Raw genomic sequence first — 23,444 nt, 5'->3', positions numbered from 1 at the left:
CCTATTCTATCCCCTACCACTAAATATACTCATCACAGAAAACTTTCTGTATTTTGACATTTTCAACAAACATCACTTACAGTAGTATGATTTATAAGCTGTTTTCCTCATGGGGACTTACAGTATACGCATGTCCCCACAAGGACAAGGATTTTGGATATTGCCATCTTTGTAGAGACATTTTGTTTCTCCAAAATGCAGGACACACACACACACACACACACACACACACACACACACACACACACACACACACACACACACACACACACACACACACACACACACACACACACACACACACACACACACACACACACACACTTTAGAAACTGCTAAGCTACGTAATATGCTATCAGTCTCTGATGCAGAAAAGTTAGTTCATGCATTCATGACCTCGAGACTAGATTACTGTAATGCTTTATTAGCTGGTTGTCCTGCATCCTCAATAAACAAGCTACAGTTAGTGCAAAATGCAGCCGCTAGAGTTCTTACTAGATCAAGAAAATATGATCATATAACACCTATTTTATCATCTCTACACTGGTTACCTATTAAGTTACGTATCCATTACAAGGTATTGCTTTTGACTTATAAAGCTCTAAATGGTTTAGCTCCAGTCTATTTAACGGATCTTCTATCGCCTTACAATCAGATCACTAAATTCGAGGCTTCTGGTCATTCCTAGGATATCCAGATCCACCAAAGGAGGCAGGGCATTTTCACATTTAGCTCCGAAGCTCTGGAATAGCCTTCCTGATATTGTTCGTAGCTCAGACTCGCTGTCCCAGTTTAAAACTAGACTGAAGACGCATCTATTTAGCCAGGCATTCATATAAATATTTTATCTTACAGTTACTGTAAATTCGGCCTCTAGTTCATAAACGCCAGAGGAGAACTGGCCCCCGACTGAGCCTGGGTTCTCCCAAGGTTTTTTTTTCTCCATTGGGTCATCTGATGGGGTGTTAGGACACCATTAGGTCACTGGATGGAGTTTTTCGGTTCCTTGCCACTGTTAGCATTGGCTTGCTCAGTTGGGGATATTCAAATTAATTAACCAATCATACCATAGATTAGCTCTACCAAACTTGGATGTCTTTTTTTTCCAGTAATAAACAAACATTGTTAAGTTGTTTTGATTGATACTGTGAAGCAGCTTTGATACAATCTGTATTGTGAAAAGCGCTATATAAATATATTTGACTTGACTTGACTTGACACACACACACACACACACACACACACACTGAACATAGTGGTTATAATCTAAGAATAATCACTTATCTAAAGAGAATTCATTACATTTGGTTATCTGTATCAGAAAGTAGTCAACCATATAAAACAAGGTATAAACTATATCTATAGAATCTGTTTCTATAGAAATCTATAGGTGAACCAAATGATTAATTGATTAACCATTAAGATCAGTTTGATTAAATAGTAGACAAATGTATTAAACTGAACAAGAAGAGATGCAAAACAAAATTTTGATAGTAATGGCATTATGAAAGGAAGCTACTTTGAATGAAACATATATTTAGATGAAACAGTTATGTTGTGTTGTGAAAAGGATTTGTGATTTTGAGTATTGTACTAACACAATTTCAAACAAATTGAAAAGTGTCCTTTTGATGATCTTTTGTGATATTAGTACTGAGAGTTTTAAAATGTACACCTTACTTGTGAAAATAGTACCAAAGCGAATAAAAAAATATAAATTATAACCTGAATATCAGCCTTTAAATAATGAAAAAGAAAACAGTTGTCATGATATCACAAAGAAAACAATGTATCGATGATAGATTACATTATTTCTATTTATTTTATTAAAGCTGTATTTATTATGAGAGATTTCCAGCGGAAAAGAGCAAATTTAAGAACCATTTGTAGTGCTGTCAGAGATGTTCACAATCTCAAAACATTTCCTTTACAGCATTCATGAAACATTGCATGTGTATACAAGATAATCAACACAAAATGAATATAGATGTAAGATGTCAATATAACTGTAAGATAAAAAATAAGTCAAATGATGATCTAAAATAGACTACAAACAAAAGATAATCTGAATAATAAAAAACATGAATAAATTAATCAAAAGATGAGTAAATTAATACCACAGTATGATATAGGAATATGCAAGTTTATATGATTAAAGAAAAGAATAAAAAAAGAAAGACAATAATAAATGGATTATAACACAAGCTTAGCTCTTTAAAGCATAGTCAAATAAACTGTTCTGCTTTCCTGGCGTGAACCAGACCCACAATCACCCCTCAGATAAGATACATACATGCACAGATGACATAACAAAGTAATATCCCTTACTTCCCATTAACAGTCAAACACAAAAAGAGTTAATGAGACATAATTTCTATAAATCACCTCAAAAGGCAGAATGCTCTGTGTTTTACAATACTTAAGTAGAGTTGTTCTTCTCTCTTATATAAGCACACATTGGCCATAAACATTATATATATGCCTGGCAAAATATTTTCTCAAATTGCAACACTGTTGGGGATTTTGTCTGGGGACAAATAACAATAAGGCAATTTTAATCCCTCGTTCCGGCTCTTGATGATGTTGGTCACCTCTTCTAGTTCCTTGCGGAAAGTCTTTATGGCTTCCTTCACTGGTTGCTCTGTGAAGCACATATCTGGATACGTGCCTAAGAACCGCTGGGGAAAAAAGTATGTTTTTCTTAACAACATCTTTCTTTCTTTTTACAAGGTAAACTGACCCTTTCTAAGCTCCGCCCCCTTGGTTACTGTCAATCATTCGGACAAGCTTATAAAACTAACAAAGAATTGGGGATTCTGGGATTATTCTTGGAATGAAGTCTGACATTGCAAATCATTTTTATTTTCCGTGTTTCTTTAAAGAACTAAAACATAAAAAATCATGGTAACATGATTAAGAAGATCAGCAGAGATCAGAATTAGTGCAAATGCTTTTTACATTCACTTGAACAGAGAGAAGCCGATTACAGCACTGTAAAAAAATTAAATGATCAATAAGTCATATATTTTTCCATTAATTTAACCAATTTTAGCTTAAAGCTACACTGTGTAACTTTTTTAGTTTATTCTTAGCTAAAAACACTTAGTTCTTTCAAAAATATATTTGCTCATTAACAGACATGGGCAGTATTTCAATTAAATATATTTTAAATACGTATTTAATTACTTTAGTGTATTTTGTAATTTATATTTTGCAGGTGTGGGAAAAATAAAATGTAGTTTGTAACAAAATATTTTGAGGGAGTGTATTTAGAGTATTTCAAATACTTAAATACTTTAAAAAAAACATAGTAAATGATTTTGCCATATTTTCGGTCTTATGTTGGCAATGGCAATGTCCAGGTTAGATGCACGAAAATCACGTGACACCCTGTAGACCGGGCTCCCTTCAAGAAGTGAAGGAGTTTTGAACTCTTAAAAACGGCATTAAGGTAAAGTGTTTTGTGAAAAATATAGTCTACACACACACACATATTGCACACTGAACGGCATTATGGAGAAAATAATTGCCTTATGAGACCAATGCACTGTGTTGTCATTCATAAAAGGACATCATAGGCCCTACCTATTATGAAACAGCGTGTCTGTGTAACTCCAATGAAATCTTCATGCTAAGCAAGCGTTCACAATATAACATCCATCTGCAGTTTTTACACGTTTTTAAACGTATTACTTATGAGAAATATTGATATTGATTTTGTATAAAATAATCATCAATCCAATTGTTTTTCAGTAATTGCACACGCAGCGCGATTCAACTATGGAAAAGGCATACGCGGTCAGGACAGTTAGAGTCTCGTGTGTAAAACAAACCCACACATATTATGATCAATATGATTAATCATATATATTATGATTAAAATGGAATTTTGATTTTGTGACGAAAATTCTCGGTCTGTTATTTTTACACAAAAATCGCTGCAAAAGATGCATTCCAACAGGTTTTATCGTAGTTTTTCTCCAACTCCATTGACTTGTATTGGATGTTCTGTGAGGTACGGTATTACTCCGCCGCCGGAGATGTAAATGGGGTTGTTTGTATTCTTTCTGTAGTCTTCCAGTCGCAGTATCGTAGGCTACGCTATCCAAACATTGGCAAAGGTGCATTATCGCCACCAACTGGGCTGGAGTGTCTATTATTCAAGCTCTCAGCGGAAGAATGTCCGGTTGTGAGGCGTTTCAAAAAATAGGTCCACAGTTTTACAACGAATGGTAAAACACCTGTTGGAAAGCATCTTTTGCAGCGATTTTTGTGTGAGCATATCAGTGAACACCCCAGACCACTCGGTGAGTTTCACGTCTTTGTAAACTAAAGTTTAATGCGTTTTATGAATGATTCTTCCAGTGCCCCTATGAAACCATTGTGGAGGTGGGGGCTGCTACCACAGAAACCGAAAATTATCGGGACAGCAGCATTTGTCCAAATTTCAATCTTAACCGTTCTATTTCATCAGAAACGATCTTAAAACAGGGCTTTACGTGTAAAATACCGAACTTGTCCTTTAATGCACGAGTAGAGTAACGGTGATTATATGGCTACGTAGCCTACATCAAACACGTTTTGCTATTAAGGGCAGCCTACCACACCATTGATGTGAACTTAGCTAAACATTACATTTACGTCAGAGGGAGCTATTTCAGGTCCTGTAGAGATTTAGTGAAATGCCCATACTTTTTTATTTTGCTACTTCGCCATTTTGAATTTACACATTTCTCATATTTGTGTTATTGCTACAATTTGTGTTATTGACCTGCCAGTAATAAAAAAAAATACTTAAGATTATTGTGGGAGTATTTTTGTATTTTCAAAATACTAATTACTTGTATTTTATTTAAATACATTTTTCACATCAGTATATTGTATTTTATTTTGTTACATTTCATGAGCCAGTATTTGTATTTTGTAACAAAATAGGTTTTGATGTATTTGTGCCCACCTCTGCTCATTAATGTATATTTACTTTGTTCAAGTAATAAAGTATTCTAGTGAGTGTATAATATGCCATTGAAAATACATACGGGTAAGGGATTCTAATGTCGGCACGTGCCCCCTCAGATTTTTCCTCCCTGATAATTTTTTTGTCACAACTTTATTCCTATTATACTCCATAATTACCAGAGCCTATAACGACTCAAATATATTCTTCTGGATGTGTAATAAATCGGTCAGCATCAGCCCGCACCTTTTTCCTAATATGGTGTCTGTGTATATCAAATCTAGAGTGCTACGCGCGTACCGCTCTATAATCTTTGCTGTGTATGTTCAAGCAACTCACTCGTCTCGCACGTTGAGCTGGCAATGTTTTACAGATGGTCTTGAAGTGGTAAGTGGGCAAAGCAACAAATCGGCATTGAATTAGTTATCGGATGATATTAAAAGGTAGTGGGATTAGTTGTGGTTGACATGGAAATTTTAACTTGATCAAAAAGTTATGGATTTGATATTAGCTGCAAATTCAGAGCATTAACTTAAGTTGTGTCAGTGTAACGTTATCGATAGCTAGCCTAGTCTAACCGTAAACTAGTTGGCTAACGTTACCTGCCATACAAAGCCAATAAGCCATAGTAACGTTATCTGATCGGTTTTGAAACATCTGTTCTGTTTTGTCTTTTGTCAAAGTCTTCAGCTGGTTCAATTGTTTTCAGTTCCCTTTCAAGGGAACTCGAACTGCGTCAAACGCTGTGGGAACGCCCCTGCGTTGTGCGTCATGAAGCACGTATGGAATCAGCCCAATGGAGAGATGGAAGGTCATAGGCGGGTGACGTCATCGAACAGGAAACTATAAAGCACCCCTTAAACACAAGCGCAACAGCTTTTGATAGGCCTGAAGGAAGCGCTATATGTGAATCTGTCCCTGTGTGAATATTGTCTGTCTTTACATACTCTGCACCACACAAACAATTTATATATATATATATATATATATATATATATATATATATATATATTAAGAGAGATATGGCGAACGAACAGCAGTTTAGGAAGTGTGTCCTTCCCTGCTCGCGTTATTTTACGAGTGGGGATACACACGTTCTTTGTGTTGTTTGTTTGGGAGTGCAGCATGCCCAGTCAGCTCTCGAGGGAGCTGATTGTGAGCATTGCGAGCGTCAGCTAATTAAGGACGCTCCGCTCCCGCCGGGTGCTCTTCTAGGAGAGCGGTTCGATGCGTGCTCCCCGCGGTTCGGGTCCCGCTCTTGCCGAGGCAGAGCGACGACGCGTATCGTGGGGATCGCAGATGGATCTCTCAGCGGGGTTAGAGACGGGCTCTGCTTATCTCTCCCTTCACCTGTGAGATCCAGTGCCTCAGTCCCGTGTTCGGAAGCACGCGCTGCGGTTTCTTCCGCTCGGGCTGAGGCACCAGTTATAAATGAGGGAGATGTGGAGGATTCGCCACCTTACACTCCCGAAAGTGATGAGCTAGTGGAGGTATTAACAAGAGCTGTAGAAAAACTCAGCATTGTATGGCCAGTGACTAGACAGGAGTCTGTTTCTAAATCAAAATTAGATGAGAGATTTTTGCCGTCACGAGTGCAACCTCCACGCCGGTGCTTGCCGTTTTTTCCCGATCTCCACACTGAGGTGTCGAAATCGTGGAAAAAAACGGTGTCATATAGAGTGTTTAGTCCCTAGACTTCAACATATTCTAATATTGTGGGGGCAAAATCATATGGTTATTCGGCTATGCCTCGCGTGGAAGAGACGCTTGTGAGTTTTCTCTCCCTCGAGGCTGCGTCATCTGTTAAGGCACCGGCATTACCCACCAAGCCTCTTAGAAATATTTCGGTTTTTATGGGTATTCGTAAAGCGTATTCGTAAAGCGTATTCGGCGGCGGGTCAGGCTGCGTCATGTCTGCATACTATGTCTATTATCCAGGCATAACAGGCTGACCTGCTGAGGGACGTGAGTGAGAGTGAGGAGGTCAGTGCTGACGTGGTTCGCGAACTGCGTCAGGCTGCTGATTTATCCCTGCGCGCAACCAGAGAGTCGGCCAAGCTAGTGGGTCGATCTATGGCAGCTCTGGTGGCCGCAGAAAGATATCTGTGGTTAAATCAGACAAATATAAAAGAAAAAGAAAAAGCTTTCCTTTTAGACACTCCTCTCTCCCCCCTGGGTTTATTTGGCGATGCTGTAAATTCTGTCATCGATAAATTCCAGGAGAAGGAAAAGCAAACAACAGCTTTTAAGAAATTTCTCCCTTTAAAAATTCATGTCCCTGGGGCTGCTGGGCGGGAGCAGCCCCGGCCGTCTGCGAGCTCATCATATAGGGCGCTGAAGCAGAGTGTCGCGTCTCGTGCTCCCCCTGCTGGACAGTGGGCTCAGCCGCGGCACTCTCAGCCGAAATCTCCCAGTAATAGAACTGATCTGAGGACAGTTATATTAGCTAAGAAGGCTTCGGCTAAGAAGAAGTCCTGGCGCCACGGCGCGCAGGACACTGAGGGTGGTCCCCACCGAGGCGGAAAGGTGTTCACCTCTTTCTACGGTGCCCATTCTTCCTCGGTGCCCTCAGGGGCCCGTTCTGCCAACCCCGCCTTCATGCCGGGGCGCAGACGGTCCCAGCGAGCGATTCCCTGAGGGACGCTCGCTCCCTCTGAGGAGGGTTTCAGAGCAGTTAGACCACTTGTTCCCTGCCGGTGTGCTGTTACAGGGCGCTGCGTTTGCTGCTCAAGTTACACCAGAGGCCAGTCTCGAGAGACTGGTACCCTTAGTAGAATTTCTGGCAGAGTGGAAAAGCCTTCCAAAAATATCTCATTGGGTCCTGCAGACAATATAAAGGGATTATGCTATCCAATTCAGGTGTCGTCCACCAAGATTCAGAGGGGTTCTGCCTACAGTGGTGTGCCCCGAGCAGGCTCTGGTTATAACAAGAGGTGAAAGCACTCCTTCAAAAGGAGGCTATAGAACGGGTTCCTCCTCCCAGTGTGGAGTCAGGCTATTACAGCCGATATTTCATCGTTCCAAAATAGGATGGGGGGTTGCGTCCAATTTTAGACCTGCGCCTATTGAACCGCTCGGTAGGGAAGCCAAAATTCAAGATGCTCACTATCAAGCAGATCGTGTCACAAATCAGATCAGAGGACTGGTCTGTCACGATAGATCTAAGGGACGCGTACTTCCACATTTCCATCCTTCCACAACACAGGAAGTTCCTGAGGTTCGCCTTCGGGGGCGAGGTGTACCAGCACAGGGTTCTTCCGTTTGGCCTAGCTTTATCTCCCCGCACTTTCACGAAATGCATGGACGCAGCACTAGTGCCCCTGAGGCTTCAGGGTGTTCAATTACATCAACGATTGGTTGATTTTAGCTCAGACAGAGCAGGTGGCGGTTCGACATTGAGATGTCGTTCTCGTTCATATCAGGAAGTTGGGGTTGAGGCTGAAAGCAAAGAAAAGTGTATTATCTCCTCAGAAGACCACTTTTCTGGGTGTCGTTTGGGTTTCGGTTTCGATGCAGGCGCGACTCGCTCCGACCCGCATCGTTTCGATTCTCTCAGCTGTGAAACAAGTAAAGCTAGGCCAGCTACTTACTGTAAAACAGTTTTAGAGACTGTCGGGTCTGATGGCAGCAGCGTCCGACGTTATACCTTGCGGCCTGTTGTACATGAGATCACTACAGTGGTGGCTCAGGACCAAGGGATTCTCCCCGAGGGGAAATCCGCTCCGCACGGTCAAAGTCATGCGGCGCTGCCTTCGTGCTCTGGTCATGTGGAACAAACTTGGTTCCTATTCAAAGGGCCTGTGTTGGGGATGCTTCCCTCACAGGGTGGGGGGCGGTCACGAGTGGTCGTCCAGCCCAAGGGCTGTCGCAGGACCATCATCTATTACGGCTTATAAATTGTCTAGAGATGTTGGCGGTGTTCCAGGCTCTGAAACACTTCCTAGCAGACCTGAGAGGTCATCATGTGTTAGTTCAGTCAGACAACACGTCGGTGGTCTCTTATATAAATCATCAGGGGGGCCTGCGGTTTCGCCGGCTTTACAAGTTGGCCCGTCAGATCCTCCTGTGGTCCCAAGGGAGGTTACTATTTCTGAGAGCAATGTATCTTCCTGGGTATTTGAATTTGGTAGCAGACTCCCTGTCGAGACAGGGGCCGAGGCCGGGGGATTGGAGACTCCATCCCGAGGTGGTGGAGCTCCTTTGGTTGAGTTTCGGTCGCGCAGAGGTGGACCTATTCGCTTCCAAGGAGACCACGCATTATCATCTGTGGTTTTCCATCAGCCATCCAGCCCCTCTGGGGTTGGACGCTATGGTGCAGCCGTGGCCGAGGTCACGTCTGTTTGCCTTTCTCCCGATTGCTCTGCTACCTGGAGTTCTGGAGAGGGTTCGCCGGGACGGGGTCAGCCTACTATTAGTAGCCCCGTTCTGGCCGGCCCGAGTATGGTTTGCGGACCTGATATCTCTCCTGGACGGCTCTCCCTTGGAGCTCCCGGTCAGGAGGGATCTACTCTCTCAGGCGGGCAGCATGACATTTCACCCCCGCCCAGTATTGTGGGCTTGGCCTCTGAGGGGGCCCAGCTCATGAACTCTGGTCTCTCAACCGAGGTTGTTGAGACCATTCTTCACTCCAGAGCTCCATCCACGAGGAAGCTTTATGCCTTGAAGTGGAAACTCTTCACTTCTTGGTGTGGAGAGCACCTGCAGGACCCAGTTAACTGCCCAGTGGGTGCAGTGCTGGAATTCCTGCAGGAACGCTTCTCCACAGGGCTATCCCCATCCACACTAAAGGTGTATGTGGCGGCACTGGCTGCTTACCACGTCCCTTTCAGTGGAGTTTCTCTTGGGAGACACCCGCTTATAACTCGTTTCCTTCGTGGCACACTGAGGCTGAGGCCAGCAGTTCGTACGAGGGTGCCGGCCTGGGATCTGGCCATCGTATTAGAAGGTCTTTCTCTAGCTCCTCTTGAACCTATCGAAGAAGTTCCTGAGAAGTTTCTCACGTTTAAGACTATCTTTCTTCTTGCTATCTCCTTACTAAAGAGAATCGGAGATTTGCAGGCTCTGTCGGTTTCACCCTCGTGCCTGGAATTTCCGCCTGGCATGGTTAAGGCTTTTCTGTATCCTAGACCAGGTTACGTTCCCAAGGTCCCTACTAATGTTGTTAGACCTACAGTTCTGCAGGCATTTTGTCCTCCTCCATTTCTGTCGTCTGACCAGGAGAAACTTAATTTACTCTGCCCTGTTAGGGCGTTAGACGCCTACGTCCACAGTCCTGCCCTGTGGAGGAAGTCAGAACAACTATTTGTGTGCTTTGGGCCACCCAAGAAGGGGTGTCCCGCGTCTAAACAGAGAATGAGCAAGTGGGTGGTCGAGGCTATCTCACTTGCCTATGAGTCGGCTGGTCAGCCTTCACCTTTGGCTGTACGAGCCCACTCTACCAGGAGTATGGCGGCTTCTAAAGCCTTACTGTCAGGAGTTTCCCTCAGTGACGTTTGTGATGCGGCTGGATGGTCTTCACCGCATACTTTCATTAAGTTCTACGACCTAGACTTAAGTTCTACCCCTGGGGCACAGGTGCTCTCGTCCTCTGTGCGCTAGTTCTCACATGGCCGTCACTTGGTCCTATGGCGACGTGGGTATTAGCGTTCCCACAGCGTTTGACGCAGCTCGAGTTCCCTTGAAAGGGAACGTCTCGGTTACGTATGTAACCCTAGTTCCCTGATAGGGAACGAGACGCTGCGTCATTCCACCATACTCCCGGCATTCCCAATAGCGCTTCCTTCAGGCCTATCAGAAGCTGTTGCGCTTGTGTTTATGGCGTGCTTTATAGTTTCCTGGTCGATGACGTCACCCGCCTATGACGTTCCATCTCTCCATTGGGCTGATTCCATACGTGCTTCATGACGCACAACGCAGGGGCGTTCCCACAGCGTTTGACGCAGCGTCTCGTTCCCTATCAGGGAACTAGGGTTACATACGTAACCGAGACGTTTCATAGAAACGAGGGTGTTAAATTTGTTGTAGGCTAACTGCAAAATCCAACCTAACGTTATCAAGGCATCGACTTGATATTTCTACTTAATAAAGTAATGTTACATATTATATTTGATTTGATTACTTTTTTACATTTCTGTCAAATATTAACCATTTTCAAATAAACGGGGTAGTGTTAACCTTATTCAGCACTGAAATCTGTAAAACTTCTTTCAAAGTCCTTCATCACATATTAATATTAAAATAACTTAATTTTAGAGCACCACAAAGTCAGACCTCAGCACCTTTATGTACCTTTAATGTAAGATCGTTCTTAGGTCACATACCAATTTAAAATCATAACATAAAAACTGCAAGGGTACTGTTTTTAAAATCATGTATAGTAGGCCTAAGTGTACAGTAAGTGTGTGTGTAAACATGCTTTAATGAAGTAGACTTCAAAAGCTTTTGAATTTGAGCTTACAGTTCTTTCATCAACCTGTCTTTTGCATAAACTTACAAAATAGATACTTTAACTTAGTCCTCAGATAGAGGAGGGTTGCTGCTAGCTCCATTAAGGTATTTCTGTCCCTCCCAAACTGCATTGAAATGGTATGTTTAGCAGCCAGAATTAAAAAGAATTTAGGGGGAGAAACCGCCTGAACCCTCCTAACATATCCATATCACCCGTCAGAAAACAATTGCAACGTCTCAGATTGTGCCCCCCCAGAATTTTGGCTTGCATGACGCCCCTGCATGTTCTCTATCCAATCAGACATCAAACCTCGTTCTCCTCGAACCGAGTGAGGGTCCAAACTGTTCCTAGAGCCTTGCTGGAACATACACGATCAGGCAGACTCTCCATGATATACTCCATATTCACTTTGCCCTTCTGTTCGGGAGGCGGCTTGCGCATGGTGGAAGGACTGTTGGGGATCCAGCCATACCAGTCAAACTGCAACATGAAAGTTTACTCACAGATTTTAGCTTATAGATATTATCCATAATGTTGCCTAGCAATTTTTGATGCTCTTGTTGTATGTAATGTAGTGTGTAATCTCACCTGTCCAAAGTTGACAGCAGCATGTTGTGCTGAAGATATGAATATCAGACTGGTCAGGTACTTGATTAACTCCTCTCGAGTTTCTAGAGACTCTGGAAACAGTGACAGTACGCATTCAACTTGTGCACACATTTAAGGGGGACTTGAAACACACAAAGATGCATATAGAATATACAAAAATACAAACAATCATGCTTGCTTGCACAGACCAACACTGACATTTTGGCCCTGTTTACACCTGATAGTAAGATGTGTTTTGGTTGATTGGATCACAAGTAGTTAATGGAGACACGTTCCCGTTTACACTTGGGGCCTCATTTATAACCGTTGCTTACGCACAAAACAGGCCCTGAAAGAGGTGTACGCCTTCCGACGCATAAGTTGTGATTTATAAAAACAAAGTTGATGGGAAAATTTGCGCACCTGCACGCAAAATCTTACCCATGCGTACAAACGTTTTGGAGATGGATCGGTTTGGCAACACCGATGGTGCGCTGGAGTTAAATATCTTTTTGGTAATTTTTAGACAGAAAAAAATACTATACAAATATAATTTCACTCACCAAGCCTATCACTTGAAGCAAATATCCATCCATTCTTAAATGTCCGCGCCAGTTTAGTGAAACCTACACATATATAGCCTATCTAACGGCAGATGAAGTAAAACCATAAATCTTCATTATGAGTCTCAATCATAAATACAGTGCATGTTCACAATAACATTTTAAACTAGAATGTATATTTCCTGAAGAAAATGTGAGTGGTGCTTGCAGTTGCAACTCAATTGCTAAGGTGTTGTACATGATTGTATACGGGCCAACAACCATGCCTGTACGATGTTCTGGTGCTGAGATACAACTTATTCATGTGTTTGTATGGTTACTAGGGTACTCTATATTGTTGCTATGGTGTGCTTATACAGTTTATGGGATGATATATAAAGACTATACGACAGACATTTAGATTAAATATGCCATTATCATTAATGGAGTTAGACACTTAAACTACATGAAATCATTACTGAGAAGTTACAAAAAAAATTTATATTTAATAAATAGAAATATTTATTGTGAATGCAATGCTTTTGAACACTTTTCCTCTGGAATGCAGTGATTTAATGTTTTAACTACAGAGATAATTGCTTATCATGATAATAGCAGATTGTCTAAAAAAAATAGTTTCGTGCAAATAATGCACAACAAGGTCTATCTGTTTGCATTAAAAATATAAATCAATTAAAAATACTATTTGGCCAGTGGAAAATATTGAGAAAAACTTTCTCTGACATGTATTTTACACTATTTGATTTATTTATTCAAAAACAAGGCAAGGATAGACTACTAAATGATTTTTATTAATGTAATGTGACGGCACATCCGTATCTCAAATTTTCCTAATGTCTTGTACCGTTAAACATGTTATCACGTGGATGAATAGTCATATGCAAATGATATGCTAATGAGGATATGTATAGTAAAACTAGGCATTGCAAGCTCATATATGATTATTTCAGGGAGGAGACGCATATGCGCACAATCTTCCGCTGACTGGGATTTATAAAGTAAATTCTGCGCAGGTTCTAGTCTACGCACGGTTTTATAAGTCTGAATATTTTTTTGCGTACGCCATTTTTGGCTTTCGGGCGCACGTACACTTTTAGTAGGGATCCTACGCACAGTTTTATAAATGAGACCCCAGGTGTTTTAATCCATCTCTTTTGTCTACTTTCAACCACTTCTGTCCTGAATTCTTCAAGGGGAGTGTCTATGGGTGGGTAAATGAATGGGCTTTTTCAGATATTTTAATTTACATATGAACGCGACCAGAGACGACGGAAAAACATACAGAGAGCAGCAGCTTTATTTTCTGCTCTGACTGCCCCAAGACCACGCCGAATGCTGAAAGCGCATGCAGAGGTTGGTAAAGTACATTTACTCCATTACATTTACTTGAGTAAATTATTGGATATTTTAATTTTTTAAGCAGGGTTTCGAACCGGTTCAAGGAACGAAAACTGGAAAAGAACAAAACTTTGACAGGAACAAAACCGGACAGACAGAAACGGAAACAAAATCAAATTTGATCGTTCTGAACAGATACGCTTATTTAAAATTAAACATTTGGATTTGTGCCGAATGAGTGGGGTAGGCTTCAGTTTCACTTTAAATTCGTAAAGTCGTGGCCTCAAGATCCTATGTTAAGGGAACAATATAATTTTTCTTGTGGCTACGACTTCATATGTTGAGGGGACGACATCTATTTTTCGTGGCCACAAGTTAAATGAGTAAACAACCTGCGCGATCATGGTAGCCTCGAATTTTCAGAAATGGATAGGCCTATGATAATATTTATTTTGAATTCAGAAAAAGTGTGGAATACAGAAATGATTATAATAGCATATTGCCTATTATATTTTATTGCGCATGATGGTGCCAATAGACAGCAAGCATTCAAATTAAGTTTGTTATTATCAATAAACGATAAAAGAATATGTAATTACATAAAATAATATAGGCCAACAAGAAAACATCTCAGGTTATGCATGTAACCATGGTTCCCTGTGAAGAGGAATGAGACGCTGCGTCCCCTAAAGGGCGCTATGGGGAATGCCTCCAGCGTGACCGGTGACCGGAGTCTAAACATGACAATGAACTTGACATTGGCAGGCGGCAGCCTATGACGTCACCACTGTTGTGATCGTAGGTATAAAAGGGCACCTTGTAAAATCCGCCATGCACTTCTTGACGTGTGCAGGAATACCGGAAGCATGGCAAAGGGAAGCGGCGTCTTGTTCCCCTTCTGAAAGAACCATGCTTACATGCGTAACCTGAGACGTTCCCTTTCGGAAGGGAACTTGTGCTGTGTCCCCTAGAGAGCATTATGGGGAACGGAATACACACGCCACCATGCTGAAGGGATGAGCGCCCTATTGCCTGAGCTAAGTCAAAGGAGTCCTCATCCCTAAGGAGTACACCAGCAATACAATCATAGGCCGGAGCTTCTCAAAGAATGGAGGCCTCAACAGGATGACTCTAAAGAGAGGAAGCCTAACTACGTCCATATTCAGGCCAGCATCCAAGATGCCTCCAGAAAGCCTAAAAGCCCTGAAGAGTGGAGGCCTAGGAACTCTCTAACCCAAGGGCAGTACAGAGAAAGCTCAGAAAGAGCTAAAACCTCAGTCTAACTGACCCGTGAAGCTTTGCAGATTGAAGGCCTCAATACAATGACTCTCATAATGAGAGGAGGCCTAGCAACACTCCACACTGAGGTCAGTAGCCAAGGAGGCTCCCAGAGGGCCTACTGACCTAGCATACTACCTTACCGGCTAAACAAGCTCTAGGAGCGGAGGCCTCAGTATGACGACTCTCTAAATGAAGTGGAGGCCTAACAACACCCCATGCTCAGGACATCTTGCAAGGAGGCTCACAGAGAGCCTACCACTCGCAATTGCTATCCTAGCGGAGCTCTGGGAAGCGGAGCCCTAAATAAAGATAACTCTCTCTAGCGAGAGGAGGCTTAACAATCCTCTGAGTAGCCAGGAAGGCTCACTTAACAACTTAGCAAACTGCCTGGCCGAGCTCTAGGAGCGGAGGCCTCAACATGACGACTCTTTAAACCAAGAGGAAGCCTAACTAAGCCCCACTCTCAGGATATCTTGCAAGGAGGCTCACAGCGAGCTTAAAACCTGCAATTGCTGTCCTAGTTGAGCTCAAGGGAGAGGAGGCCTTAGTAAGATAAGTCGTTCTGGCGAGAGGAGTCCTAACAACGCTCGAAGTGGCCAAGGAGGCTCACAGAGAGCCAAAAACTTGTCTGAGCTCATAGGATGAATACACTATGGGTGCTTCTCAATTCTTATTTGTGCATCCTCATTATCTTTCCTTGTTTCCATTCCTCGCGTCTCAGCTCCATCCCCTGTAGGATGCGATGGAGGCTACAAGGAAAGAAAAGGAGGACGGAGGAGTTTAATGAAAGCTTTTTTTATACATTGGAATACTTGATCACTCGAGCGTCACTTCACTGCATCATCAGCAGTGCTCAAAGGATCTGTCCTTATGAATTTCTTAAATAGAGAATTGAGAATTGATATGTGCGTCACGTTTAGTCAATAAAACTCTCCCGCAAAGGATACAACTGTGTATCCTCCCTCATGACTCCTCTGGAAGCCTCCTCACTCCTCGATCCTGACCTCCTTGTGGTGCAATTAGAGAATTGAGATGTCCTTCAAGATGGCTGTGCTCGATAGGTTTCCGGGTCATAGGATGGAGGAGCGAGGAGACGAGGAGGTATATTGAGAAGCACCCATTGACCTACGCCTGTCAATGAAGCTACATAACAGGGCTAACAGCCTGACACAATAATGTGTGAAGCTCAGAGGAGCGGAGGCCTCTAATATAACAACTCTCTATAGTAAGAGGAGGCCTAACAACGCTTTAATTCAAAAGCATTGACCACTCCTCACCCAGATGCACCAAAGGAGGCTCAGGAGCCTACAACTCAGTATTACTATCCAAATCTGGCTCTAAGAATGGAGATAAGGTAAAGAGGCAGATGTTATTTTGCCTCTGAGACCCTATAACGGTCAGAGAGATTACTCTGGATTACCTCCCTGAGATCTTCTCTTCTCCCTCTGGTTTCACGTCTCGTCCACGCTCTACCCCTTGAAGGAGGGGGAGCACGAGAGGCGGTGTTCACCTTCTGGTCTCGCTTCCACTCCTCAGATTAGGACGGCCCAGCCCCCTTCGTGGTTTAAGGCGTGTAAAGGTCTTGAAAGCTGTGGAGCAAGCCTTCAACAAGGCGAAACTGCCCCATCAAGGAGAAAGTTTTTCTCCTTCTCCCCGATGTCAGCCAGGTTTACCCAGAGATGTCTCTCCATAGCCACCATGGCCACCATGGATAAACCGATCACCACGACAGTCTGTTTGTTGGCACGGAGAGCCAAAATTGTTTAATCTGGTCATAGACTATTTTTTCCATTCCATTAATAGAAATAGGCCTATAATTAACCATATTTAACTTACAACCCTTTTTATATAATGGAATAACTCTAGCACTATTAAACTCACCAATTTTCTTTGTTCAATTGATCAATTTAACATATATAATACAAAAGGAGCAATTAGTCTAGCACACTCCCTAAAAAATGTTCTAGGAATATTGTCAATCCCAGGTGCCTTATTTCTTTTTATTTCACTAATACATTTAAAAACTCCACTTTTAGTAACTGATCTCAATCTAAAAGAATCATTAACAATTCCACATTGCCCATAAAAAGACTGGTCAGTGGACGGAAAATAGGTGGTGTTTTAGTGACTGTTCGAATGCATTCGACAACATGAGCATCTACATTATGAAGCAATCCAGTCAAATGGGTTTTCGACAACCTCTGGAAGTGGTCGAAAGTGGACAAGCTCAAAACATTTAGACCCTGTTTACACCTGTATTTAGCATCATCCTCTTGTGATGCGATTGACCAGGTGTAAACAAGGACTTTGATAAGTTAAACCTTTTCTTACTGTGAGATTTATTCAAGCCAGAGTGACAATCCTTAACAAATCCTTGAATCTCCACATCACTTTGAACGGCCTCATCGCTGTCATAGTAGATTTCAACCACAGCAGACACAAAACTACAGAAAGATCAAAAAGATGACAAATTAACAAATTAATGAAAGTAACTTCTTATTGGAGTGTATGTGGACTAATTTGTACTTTTGCACTAGTAGTACAGGATCTGAACTGTTGCAACACCTACTTGTGTATTGCATCCCAGATCATCATGCCATCATCTCTATAATAGTACTTGGGTGCATCTTTCATTCCTCGAGCTTCTATGTCTGCAGGGAAGCACAGGGACTCGTAGGATAAAGTCTCCATGCCACGTTTAATCACTTCAGCTATCCCTTTTCCACTGAGGCTACTAATCTGTGGATACCAATAATTCAGTTAATATTTTGCCTAAATATTTTCAGCAGTTATTTAGCCTACTCGTTTACTTTTTGAAATTTAGGTTCAAGTGAGTTCAAGCAAACACCAGTTAACTAAATACAAGGTAGTCTATGAAATAGAAGTAAGAGCATTCAGCAAAAAGACAGAATATCACAAGCCAGAAAGTCAGGTAATGGCTCAGAACATTCTGAAGGTTTGTTAACACGGTGTGTGTCTTTAAACCAATATCAAGGACAGAAATTATGGTTTGCCAGACAAAAGACTAAATATTCAAAATGAATAGAATTGCTTTGAATCCTAGCAATATGCTGTTTATGTATGGATATATTAAATTAGGTGTAAAGCTACCATGGTGATGATCCCGTCATCATTGATGAGTTTTTCACGAGCCACTGCATTGATTGCAGTTGTGAAACGAACATGAGGTTTCAGTAACTGTAAGAAGCATTTAAACATGTGCATTAAATCATAAAAACTGATATAAAATCAAAACCTGAAACAGCAAAAGTGGTTTCCATGTCATTCACAGGAGGTTTTTGGTTAACATTAAACCATGGATGAAAAGAAGTTAAGGATATCAGAATCAGCAACCCTTCATCAAAAAATGTAAACATGTGAAACTACAATCTTCAGTTTAGCCCTGAATCTAAATATCATGACTGTGTATTAAGAGACATGTACCTTGTATACAGGATGGACTGCTGGGAGCTGTCTGTACATGGCAATTTCAAAAACCTCTGATATCAGATGTGTCCTGAGAAGGTGCGTGACCAACTGGTGGACAATGAAGTCGGCAGATTTCACCCACATCTTGGCAAGCATCCAATCATGTTCATTATCACTCGGGAGAAAGATTGGGCTCTTTTCCCCTGGGTTTTGACTGAGCTGATTCAGATATAATAAAGCCAAGTGAGTATATTCGTAAGTACATGTATATTCACAGTAAAAGCACTTCTATTTCTAATTTGTTTTCATTTGATACTGGTTATATATGGGACAGATACCTGAATGGCAATTGGCACAATTTGGTCGAATCTGTTCTTGTACAGGAGGCAGAGGGGTGCAGTCAAATACACCTGATCACTGGATGCTGGAACTCCGTTCAGTATTTCATAATCCACTATGTAGATGTTTCCGGCCTGTAAACATGTACACAGGTGCAAAGTTTAGCACTAATTATCTGTGGGTTAAAATAACATGGATTTTAGTCATTTATGTAAACTAAATTATGTGAAGGATGTCAGAATACACGCAAGTAAGTCTTGAATTTGATAACTGAACGACTGTTCAAGTGATTAATGTCTTAATGTATCTGACCATTAATTCCTCTTGTAGTGTGACTCCTTTCTTCAGAGAGCCCTTCACCATCTCATGTGTGACTGGAAATTTGTCTGGGATTTCCATGCACTTCCTGATCATGACAGGATTGCAGCCATTCAAAAACTGATAGCCGAACATGTAATCCTTACTCCAGTCTTGCATCACGTTCTCTGTCCAGATTTCAAGGGGGAAAATTTAGTCAACTGTCAAAGGCTTTACAGGTATGAAAAAAAGTGCCTCTGCTTTGTTGGTTTCTTACAACAATTGATTGTTTTTTGGGGGATATATAGTATTTGTTTAAATGAAGAAACAAACCTAGTGGAGTGTTCTTGATCTTATAATTTCCCAATATATTTTTAAAATCAGCCACGTCTTTCCAGGAATTAACGAAACCTTTAACTTGGTCAAGATATGATTCCCCAATCCTGAAAAAGAGTGCATACAGTATAATTATAGACATGAACACTATTTGCACAAATTTCATTCTGGAGAACTGAGGAAAATCTCAGTAACAAATCAACAAGGACTGTGGTCATGACAAACTTACACTTTCAGGAAATTGAAACCAAACTCAATATTTTTTGCTGAATCGAACTGAATTTTTTTAGGAAGATCCTCCATGCTCTTAGGGAAGCCTTCGCGCCACTCCTTCCAGCTTCAACAAGAAAAATTACAACATTTAAGTTAGTTTCACTTTCATGGACTTTTACTTTGTTTATCGTCAGTTTCCTGTTTCCTTTGTCTTAGTTTCCAAAAGTCTGTCATCACACCAGTTAGGCTTTAAGTTCGTTATCTTGTTTATATATGCTCTCTTGTTTTCAGTTCCCTTAATGTCTGGTATTGTTTGTGCACAGCACACTGTTTGTTTATGTTACATTGTTGTAAGCATGACCTGATTCTGAGTTAGTTAATAAACCTTGTTATTTTGATCCTTTTTGGCATTTCTTCTTCTAGACTAATGTGACAGATACCTGTTTCTGCCACGGGTGGTTGCTGGAAGAAGAATACAATGCTATACACAGGTTTATTCACAAACGCTCCAACAGAATTGTTGACACACACACACACACACACACACACACACACACACACACACACACACACACACACACACACACACACACACACACACACACACACACACACACACACACACACAGCTAAGGACCTATGTATATGACAACATACTGTAAATGTGACAATATATTTACAATATTATTGTGTCAAGCACACTGAACTGTATATATGGAGGAATAAAGAAAAAACGGCAACAAATGAATATTGTTCAAGAATGTAATTGTTTCTTCAAACCTGTATAGTTTTTGTCTAAATTCCAGTTGTTCTCTTCTTTTCTCTTTAAGAAATTTGTTGTCATCCTGAGCCAATCGAGCTTAAGGAATGCACAAAGAGATATACCATACATTTTACACATAGAAAAGACAGCATTTAAGATCATGATTCAATAACAACATTTTTAAATAATAATGCTTCATTTAAAATGAATGTAGCCTACCAGTGCCTTCTCGGAAAAACCCTGCGTTTTCGTCAACTAACCAAGAATGACAAGGGAACTCAAGGCATTTTCCAGAGGGTGTTTCCAATGTGATATGCTCACAAAACCACGGATGATTGACATAGCAGTTCTTTTCAAGTTTCACCAGGACAATGTCTTCAAGGTCCTTCTTCACACAGACGTCGAAGGAGATCTCCTTTAATGACAACTTTTATTAGACACATAATATGGGGGGGATAAACAAACCATCGAGGGGGGATAAACAAACAAACAAACAAACAAACAATAAACAATAAACATATCTCCACTAGAGTGAACCGTTTATCTCAGTGTTTACTGTTGCAGATTATCAAAGTTGTGACGACTTGAATAATACAAGAATAATACAACCTTGATAAATCGATTTATTACATTTGGGAAATGGGTAAATATTAAACCCAATATCCACCCGTATAAAACAGACCTAATGCCCAATATTGCATTGTTACAAAACCTTATGAACTAAAAAGCTAAGCGCACCTATTGAATATTTGAAACTCTTTCAATAAATACCCATCATTCATCCTCTGACAATGTAATGTTTGTTATTTATTAGGGGCCAAGCACAGCTTGCGGGAAACTTATGAAATTTGGCAGACATATAGAGGGCAGTTTCATTATTAACCATAGGACGTTTGGGGTGTCTATCTCAAACCCTCTAGCGCCACCTACTGTCCAATGTTGCACTCCCATTTGGTAACACTTTACTTGAAGGGGTGTGCATAAGACTAACATGACACCTTCATAATCATGACATGACACATGTTATGAATATGAAGGAGGTTTTATGCATGTTTATGACAACTGTCATTAAGTGCCATTCGCTCAATTATGACATTTTTAATGCAAATATGACATTGTTTGATATGTCTTTGTTATGACACCTTGACATAAACCAATACATCATAACCTGTCAGTGTCTTTGTCATGACAACTTGACATTAATAAGATAACACAACCTGTCATAAACATGACATAGCAGATTAATTATCAAACTTAAGAAACCACTTAGCTTTATTGGTTAACATTACATTAAACTGTCAGGTGGTTGGTTTTGAGATTGGCTGTCATGAAGCCATTATAACTTTTTAATGACAAATTCAATTTTTACCACTGTAGTTGAGGTCACGAAAAATATTCATGACACAGTTATAATGGCCTCATGACAGCCAATGTCAAAACCAACCACATGACAGTTTAACTTAATTTAATGTCAAGTTGTTATGACAAAGACACTGACAGGTTATGATGCTATGGTTTATGTCAAGATGTCATAACAAAGCCATCTTAAACAATGTCATATTTTGCATTAAAAGTGTCATAATTGAGCGAATGACACTTAATGACAGTTGTCATAAACATGCATAAACCCTACTTCATATTCATGACATGTGTCATGTCATGGTTATGAAGGTGTCATGTCAGTCTTATGCACACCCCTTCAAGTAAAGTGTTACCTCACAGTTATTCTAGTAACTTTTCAATCATAAGGTCTAGGCCTATAAACAATTTTTTGACACTGATAACCAGAACATAATATCAAAACTAGCAATAGTAGTAATAATTGGGCTTAAGCCCCGAATGTTTTGTCAAAAGCCCCGAATCTTTTAGGTTTAATAATTTCAACTTTGTTTCATTTCCTCTCAGTCTTTCTGACTGGAGCGGCAAAAAATGAAACAAAAGCTCTATTACCGTGCGTGGTGGCGGACGGTAGGCCTAATGCATCGCGCATCACTCAGCTTGTTTGCCAACTGCCAATATAGGCTACAAACGAAGAAGAATATAAATGTTCTTCTTCGCCGTTGTCATCAGGGGCTGGCCGCTGGCGGGCTGTTGTAGGCGTCGTAGCGAGCTTACTGGCTAACCGGCTGAAGTTATTATGGACATTACAAAGTTTTTTATACGGAACACTAACAGTAAACCTCACAGTGCGGAGAGAGATTCAGAAGCAGCGTCAGACAAACCACGGACAAGTGTCACATGTGAATCCGCTGTTGTAACACTTGAGTTAAGTGATGACAACAATTCCAAGTACAGATGCATCAATATCGTCAATAAGTTATTTCCCCCCCCATACTTTATTTTAAAAAGTAAATCTTTAATATATTCTACATTCATTACATAAAAAGTAAAATATTTCAAGCCTTTTATTGTTTTAATCTTGATGATAAGGGCTTAAAGCTCATGGAAATCAAAACTCCAGTACACCTATCTAAAAATGTATTAGAATTTTAGAACAAACAATTTTTTATACGACCTGACAAGATCTCTAATCAGCTAATCAACTCAAAACACCTGCAAAGGTTTCCTGAGAATTTAATCTGTCAGTTTTGTTCTGGTGGTGCAGCACAATGACCCTTTCAACAATATTCAAAATTGTTGAGATGCGCCTGTAATAATGTAATAAACGTATTAGTATTTACATAATTAAAGGAATTGTTATGGTGAACAGTAATAATGAATAAATGGTAGCAGCAGAGTATTGCCAATTAAATTAATATCTCTGTCCACAATTTTATATGTAAGCTTTTTGGACAACGCATCATTATTTTACTGTAACATATTACACAATATCATCTATATCTAATGCAGCAATTCTGAACAAAAAGTATACATATTTAATAATAAGACACA

At 40.8% G+C, this 23,444-nt stretch overlaps 1 protein-coding gene across 1 annotated transcript; it reads right to left on the bottom strand.

The window, feature by feature from the left end:
- Positions 1-1,799: 1,799 nt before the first annotated feature.
- LOC143710590 (polyunsaturated fatty acid 5-lipoxygenase-like) lies at positions 1,800-19,914 on the bottom strand. Its single transcript, XM_077201557.1, has 11 exons — positions 19,806-19,914; positions 19,574-19,683; positions 19,256-19,428; positions 18,943-19,077; positions 18,620-18,823; positions 18,287-18,373; positions 17,745-17,914; positions 17,507-17,619; positions 11,994-12,085; positions 11,715-11,885; positions 1,800-2,678 (listed from the first exon to the last, which is right to left on the bottom strand). The coding sequence occupies exons 1-11, from the start codon at positions 19,877-19,879 to the stop codon at positions 2,499-2,501; spliced, it is 1,509 nt and encodes a 502-aa protein (XP_077057672.1). The 5' UTR covers positions 19,880-19,914; the 3' UTR covers positions 1,800-2,498.
- Positions 19,915-23,444: the final 3,530 nt, after the last annotated feature.

Source organism: Siphateles boraxobius, unplaced genomic scaffold (assembly GCF_051911475.1).
Source record: "Siphateles boraxobius isolate OS27281-9 unplaced genomic scaffold, OSU_SipBor_1 48, whole genome shotgun sequence".
In the NCBI taxonomy this organism is placed as follows: Eukaryota; Metazoa; Chordata; class Actinopteri; order Cypriniformes; family Leuciscidae; genus Siphateles; species Siphateles boraxobius.
The sequence above is the reverse complement of the archived record's forward strand: the minus strand, read 5'-3'. Positions and strand labels throughout refer to the sequence as shown.

Excerpts from the sequence above, each read along its gene's own strand:
- LOC143710590 (XM_077201557.1), bottom strand. The coding sequence starts at position 19,879 with ATGGAGGATCTTCCTAAAAAAATTCAGTTCGATTCAGCAAAAAATATT. Across the intron at positions 19,684-19,805 it reads GGTTTCAATTTCCTGAAAGT|GATTGGGGAATCATATCTTG; the intron begins GTAAGTTTGTCA and ends ACTCTTTTTCAG. Across the intron at positions 12,086-17,506 it reads TGGCTTGAATAAATCTCACA|AGTCTCTAGAAACTCGAGAG; the intron begins GTAAGAAAAGGT and ends CACTGTTTCCAG.